The following is a 6851-nucleotide window of genomic DNA, read 5'->3' on the forward strand; positions in this document are numbered from 1 at the left end:
ATCACAGGATGCACGACAGGGCTGGCAGGGACCATGGAGGACCCTGATGGCAACGGTATAAAAAAAAGTGCAAGATTTGATATATTTTTAGAGCAAATAGACTTGCTTCAATTCTGCAGGTCTGGTGGCAATCCGTTATGGCTCTCAGGCAGTTGATCCTGTAACTGCTGTGTTGGCTCCTGTGGTTGGAGCTAGACGGGATGTGCTCACAGACACCGTCGTACCCATCACAGCCTCCTATTGGTTGACTGTGGTGGATCAAAATGACAACTTGCAGGTTTTTTTTGGGGGGGAGGAGGGGGGGGGGGGATCAGGGAAGTGATTTCTTGACTTGCATGAAATCGGGCCTTTCTGGTAATCGTTGTTGATTTTGAGGCCAGGTGGAGGCTCTGGAGAGAGAAGCGTGTGCGCGGAACACTTATTGGCAGCAGCAGAGGCGACGGGAGGAGGACATCCTTGCTGATGTGGACTCAGCTGTGTTCCGGTGTTTTCTGAGACTGATGGACGTTGGCAGCCATCATGAGGTTAATGAGGTGTGACTTATTATAATTTATTTATTCATTTAAATTAATTTATATATTTTTTTAATTATTATTATTATTTTTTAAATGCAATAATTTTTATTTATTTATTTAAATTAATCTCAGTTAATTAATTAATTATTTATTTCACCTTACCTTGCCTTGCAGGTCCTGTGGTCAGGCAGGCCGCTAAGGGAAGCAACTGTGGAAATGCACGACTTAGCCCAGGCTGAAGCCCAAAGAAGAGTAGCCCAACGTGCCACCTTGTCTCTGATCCTTCCTCCACATGTTTTGAATATCCTCAGCCTGGGTAAGCTGCTATGATAGAAAAACAAAAAAAAAAGAAACCTTTAATTGACAAATATTTACCTCCAATTTTGTTTCTGTTCGCTTAGTGGATGAAGAGGAGTGGGATCAGCATTGTGTTTGGTACACTGAGTTGATGTCAGGCCTTGACATGATGGACTTACGCATGGAGCAGCTGCAACAAGATCAGGACAAATGGAACACACAAAGAGGAGAAGAATGGACAGCAAGTGTCCGCCTTACGGTCGGAACATTTATTTTTGGAGCGGAAAAATAATTTCTAATTCCCTGTGTGTTCAATTTGTAACCGCAGGACAGAGAGCCGACGCTGGGAGAAATGTGGGAGCAATGTTCTTCCAGATTGTCCGATTTAGATGTTGCTCTCATTAAGCTGCAATTTGTTCGCCATCTTTCCAAGCTGCGTGCTGACACGGCTCAGGTTGGCACACATGAAAATACTTCAAGCAAAGCTTCCATTTTATAAAAATGTCTTTGTTCAGGAAGTCCTGCGTGGAAAATTCTGGTACAAAGAATACGGTCTGATTCGCTTGTGTCGACCCAGACCGACCGGGAACGTCATGAGTTTGCTCCAAAGGAAGATTTTACCTCTGCTGGACAGAATGAACCAGCAATTTGCGGTTGATAAACAGCAAGTCAACTCTAACCCTAACCTCAGTCGGCAAAACGATTTTGGCACTAACCAGCAGCCAGATGGAGGTAATAAACAATTTGGAAAAAATATGACCTAATGCATAACGACTTTGTGAGTCACTGGGAGTAGACTAATTTTTAACGCTGATTTTGATTACCACATTCCGTAATCAATCCTAATGTATTTGTTGCTAAGTATCGCAGATGTACACACTGGTTGGTTAAAATGGGTGGAGTGGGGGGGGGGGGGGGGCATAGATTAAATGGCATACTAAAGATAGAATACAATGTCCCAGCTGCTTTCTAGTTTAATCAAAGAGCAACTGACACGTTGGCCAGCAATTCGTTTTGCTTTTCCACCATAGTCACGGGAGGCAGGCAAAAGCTCCAAAACAATAAAAAATGACATTTCTTGACAGCATGTGTTCCACCAAGTCACATCACTGTCCCAACAATTCCAGGTAATCCAGTTTTAATACTTAAAATGCTGGATTTGTGCCGCATTATTAGGCTTTTGCTTTCATTCTCAGAGGAGGCGTGGACAAAGTTGCTGCAAATTTCACCTCTATTTCAGCTTTTGAAAGGAGTGGAGCAAGGGTTAAAAGGTGGGAGGAGAAGTTGCATCATATTTCATTGTTGCTTTTTTTTGTTTTTTAATATATTGTGTTAATTTGAGGAAAAAAAAAATCAATTGTGATGAAATCCTTGAGAATTTTGCTCTTACTGATCTCTCGCTTCAATCCCTGTACTGACACTTACAGCAGTGTTACTCACATTTTGCGTCACCATAAAAAAAGGTTGAAACATTTGCTAGCTTTGATAAAAAAAAAAAAATTACTCTTCCCATCTCTTCTTGACTCCACTAGGATAACATCACTTTATACTCACAACACACCAACATTTCTTTTACTACCCTCATCCCGAATCAAGTCTCCACATTTGCCGTAAGAAGATGGAATAGTCCATTGCTTGAGAACCATGGGGGTGCTCTATACAATCATATTCGCAGTTTTATGTGTTTTGTCATAGGTTGTTCTCTAAAACTAAAATATACCAGAAGCATTTTCTTTTAACGAATATAGTGTTTCCTTATTTCATAAGCCCACATGAGACTCAATCGAGGCCTTGTCATATCAGTCTCCCCTAATGACTACACATTTCTCTGCGTATAATCGATCTCTGTTTTGCTCAGACAAAAGCGGCGAGAGATTTTTGGATGAACTGGAATGTCAGTGGGAATGTGAAGGAGAGTTAATCCCGTTGGAGCCATCCAGCCTCAACCCCAAAGAATTCCTCGTGTACCAACATGGACTGTTCCTCATGCACACCTTGCACGCACAAAAACTTGTTTGTTTCTCATGATTATTATTTCACAATACATTGTGCCTGTATTTACGTATTTATGAGGAGTCCGTATGATGTTTTTTAATTTCTCTCTACAGACTCCAACTGTTTCTCTCCAAATAGCTGCGAGGCTTCCTAGTAACAACTACCATAACAACACCTTCAGGAATTCCTTCTTTTATCGGGTAATGTGTTTACCGTATTTTCCGCACTACAAGGCGCGCCTAAAAACCTCAAATTTTCTCAAAAGCTGACAGTGCGCCTTAAAATCAGGTGCACCTTATATATGGACCAATATTGAGCCACTACAGCAGGCGTGTCCAAAGTCCGGCCGCGGGCCAAACATATATATCTTATATATGGACAAAGTTTTAAAATGGGCCATTCATTGAAGGTGCGCCTTATAATCCAGTGCGCCTTATAGTGCGGAAAATACGGTATGTTGAATCTGAAATATGTCCATCCATCCATCCATCTTCTTCCGCTTATCCGGGGTCGGGTCGCGGGGGCAGCAGCTTCAGGAGGGACTCCCAGACTTCCCTCTCCCCAGCCACTTCATCCAGCTCATCCCGGGGGATCCCAAGGCGTTCCCAGACCAGGTGAGAGACATAGTCTCTCTAACGCGTCCTGGGTCGTCCCCGGGGTCTCCTACCGGTGGGACATGCCCGGAACACCTCCCCAGGGAGGCGTCCAGAAGGCATCCTGATGAAATGCCCGAGCCACCTCATCTGGCTCCTCTCAACGTGGAGGAGTAGCGACTCTACTCCGAGTCTCTCCCGGATGACCGAGCTTCTCACCCTATCTCTAAGGGAGAGCCCGGACATCCTGCCGAGAAAACTCATTTCGGCCGCTTGTATCCGGGATCTCGTTCTTTCGGTCACGACCCATAGCTCGTGACCATAGGTGAGGGTAGGAGCGTAAATCGACCGGTAAATTGAGAGCTTTACCGTTTCACACTCGGCTGCGAACCGCTCCAGTGAGAGCTGGAGATCACGGCCTGAAGAACCCAACAGCACCACGTCGTCTGCAAAAAGCAGAGACGTGATGCTGAGGTCCCCAAACCGGACCCTGTCAGCGCCTCGGCTGCGCCTAGAAATTCTGTCCATAAAAATTATGAACAGAATCGGTGACAAAGGGCAGCCTTGGCGGAGTCCAACCCTCACTGGGAACGAATCAGACTTACTGTCAGAAATGCGGACCAAACTCTGGCATCGGTGATACAGGGACCGAACCGCCCTTATCAGTTGGCTCGGCACCCCGTACTCCCGAAGCACCCTCCACAGAACCTCCCGAGGGACACGGTCGAACGCCTTCTCCAAGTCCACAAAACACATGTGGACTGGTTGGGCGAACTCCCATGCACCCTCAAGGATCCTTCTGAGGGTGTAGAGCTGGTCCGCTGTTGAAAAAAAAATCTGAAATATGTGATTTTTTAAATTTAATTGCACATCAAGTCAAAATTCTGCTGCATAGGTGAAAGGAAACATCTTTTCACACGAATCGTTCACCACAAATCTTCTTGTTGTCGACTTGGTTCACAAACCGCACTTTTACCGTTGTGGGTTTGACCTGGAAAGCTCACCACAAACTCTACTCATCATCCTGTTGACAACGTTCCGGTATGCGTAAAGTGTTCTCTATTGGTTTAACTGAGGGTAGAAAAGAAAGCCAACAGCAAGACTGAAACCCGTCACAGAAAATGTTAGTTTGTCAATCGGGCAAATTGGTTTGCTAAGCAAAAAACAAAAAATTTGAAAAGAAATAATCTTCCATCATTTCAAAGTGGTTATGGTTTATTATTGTGAAAATCCATCAACTCAAAAAAGCTTTTTCACAATGGCAACTTTTGTGAAAAATCTGTGTTTGACCTTTAAATATTTTTTCCCCCACTCTTAGTGTTGCCATTTGAGGGCTGAAACTAAAGTGGCCATTCATTGATAAGATGAAGGTTCTCACCGTACACTTCATGTCACCATCTTGACAGGAAGCAGATGAGACGCTCTTTGTCCGCCGCCAGAGACTTCATTCAGTTGGGGACTTTTACCTGCTGTTGCTGCACTGTTTGTCCCATGTGGCAATTGAAGACATGAGTAACGATTCCACCCCTGCCTTCAAGAGACTTTTCTGGAAGGTACAAACAAGCAAACATCCTGAAAATGAATTCAGCTTTTCAATTCCTGGTCACTTTTGAGTGTGTCTTTGGACTTTTGTTGCAGCTGCCACAGTTATTTACTTCCTATATGGATTACTTGATTCAAAAATTAAAATAGTTCCTTTACCGACTACTTTATTTTAAAAGTAACTAAGTCAAGTTAGTTTAATAGTTACATTCAGCAGTCACCCTGTTTTGCCACTTCATTGGAAGTGTATTTTTAACAGCAAAATATAAAAATAAAATAAAATATATAAAATAAAATAGACAATGTTTTTGACTTTCCGTAATTATTTATTATATTATAATTATTTTTAACTGCAAATTATAAAAGTAATAAAATATAAAATAAAATAGACAATTTTTTTGACTTTCTGTAATTATTTTAATTAAAAAAAAGGGGAATCTTTTGATGGATTCACTTCACATAAATAGTCTACTTCTTTTCAAGTCAAATAAAATGAAAAAGAGTCTTTCTCGATTCCAACTAACATAAATAAAAGCTAAATAAAATAAAACCAATCGAAACCAGACTATGTGTAAAACACTGAACTGCGTAATTCACTGTAGATGTTTGAATTGGTATTCAACCTTGCCTCTCCCTCATGCTGTTCACATTTTGACATCATGAAACCAAGACAACACCCAATAATTGATCAAGTTATATCAGCACTTCCAGATATGCTCACGCTGTTCTTTTACTGAGCCAAGTTATTGTCATGCCACTGTAGGTACTCCAGGCATCTCTCGGGCAACTATTTCAGGCCAAAGTGGGCTTAGATGTCCCCGCACACGAAGCCCATTGGTCATTTTGTGATAGCGAACCTCCTCAGGGACGTTCAACGTCTGTCATTCCTCACAGCTGTGGGGAACAGTCTGCTTCTCTAGAACAGCCAAGCAGTGTGAGTACAGAGACGATGAAGTTGCACGGTGTTTGCGTCATGTGATCCAAGCGAAGAGTAACAAACTTGTCTTTGGGGAATAGGCCGTCGAGGAATTTGGAAGGAAACACGGAGAAACGTCTTTGGTGTCAAAAGAGGAAGGCCCAAAGCGTCCTTTGAGACGAGGAAGCACGCTGTCATGTGATTTCTCTCAATCGATCATCAAAGAAAAGTGATGGGAAGAAAAAATATGATGGAACTTGTGAGGTCACCACCTCGTTGGAGATTTCAATAAGCGCACAAGTTGCTCAGGAAGGATGTGGGGCGTTTGAAGCCTAACTGTGACAAAAAAGTCAAGAAGTTCAAGGGGGCTAATACTTTTGCAAAGCAGTACAAAAACTATTTCTCATGACACTGGGTAGAAACGGCTAGTTGGTCATTTGTGTGTAAAGTGATGTTGGTGATTTCTTTTAATTTATTTATTGATAAAGTGTCTTTAGGTTATTTATTTATTTATTTTTTCTGCAAAAGTATGTTTTATTTTTCTGCAATTTCCCATGAAACAAAAGACAACTAAAGCATAACTAAAAATCACATTTATTCCTGCTCTTTTGAAATATTGTGACATCATATTTCTTATGTGACCTGTTTGTATGAAAACATTCAGTAAATATTCAGTTATAATCTTTGGTAATAAGATTTTTCATTGTTTATAAAACTTGAGAATCACATTTCATAGTTTTGACTGATTCTATTTGTTGTTATTCAAATGTGGACAAACTTGAACTCATACATACATTTTGATTTGATTTGTTTATTTTGGGGGCGCATTTAGTCCAAGCACATATACAGCGATTAATATGCCGCTAAAAATTAATCCGCACACCAGCGCCGCTATATTGAGCATCTTGGCGGTCCTTGACGCATCGGCAGCTGCTACCGAGTTCCCCGTAGCATTGGCTCCATTTACCTTAAATAAAACAAGACCTCCATTGA

General features: G+C 41.9%; 2 protein-coding genes across 3 annotated transcripts in view; one reads left to right on the forward strand and one right to left on the reverse strand.

The window, feature by feature from the left end:
* Positions 1–322: 322 nt before the first annotated feature.
* Positions 323–6677, forward strand: si:dkey-103g5.4 (uncharacterized). 2 transcript variants are annotated; one of them, XM_049726956.2, is made up of 12 exons: positions 324–533; positions 690–831; positions 917–1071; positions 1141–1266; positions 1328–1544; positions 1898–1939; positions 2009–2083; positions 2671–2825; positions 2921–3007; positions 4807–4953; positions 5706–5876; positions 5960–6677. In XM_049726956.2, exons 1-12 carry the CDS (start codon positions 501–503, stop codon positions 6089–6091), a joined length of 1482 nt encoding a protein of 493 aa, XP_049582913.1. In that variant the 5' UTR covers positions 324–500; the 3' UTR covers positions 6092–6677. The 2 variants fall into 2 exon arrangements, with proteins under 2 accessions (XP_049582911.1, XP_049582913.1); XM_049726954.2 differs by having other exon boundaries at positions 323–533; positions 1898–2083.
* Positions 6654–6851, reverse strand: part of drd2a (dopamine receptor D2a) — a 74644-nt gene continuing 74446 nt past the window's right edge. Inside the window, exon 14 of the mRNA XM_049726957.2 lies at positions 6654–6825. The gene's annotated coding sequence lies outside the window, so the exon portion shown is untranslated. The remainder of the gene's footprint in view (positions 6826–6851) is intronic.

The sequence above is a fragment of the Syngnathus scovelli genome, chromosome 7 (genome assembly GCF_024217435.2).
Source record: "Syngnathus scovelli strain Florida chromosome 7, RoL_Ssco_1.2, whole genome shotgun sequence".
Classification (NCBI taxonomy): domain Eukaryota; kingdom Metazoa; phylum Chordata; class Actinopteri; order Syngnathiformes; family Syngnathidae; genus Syngnathus; species Syngnathus scovelli.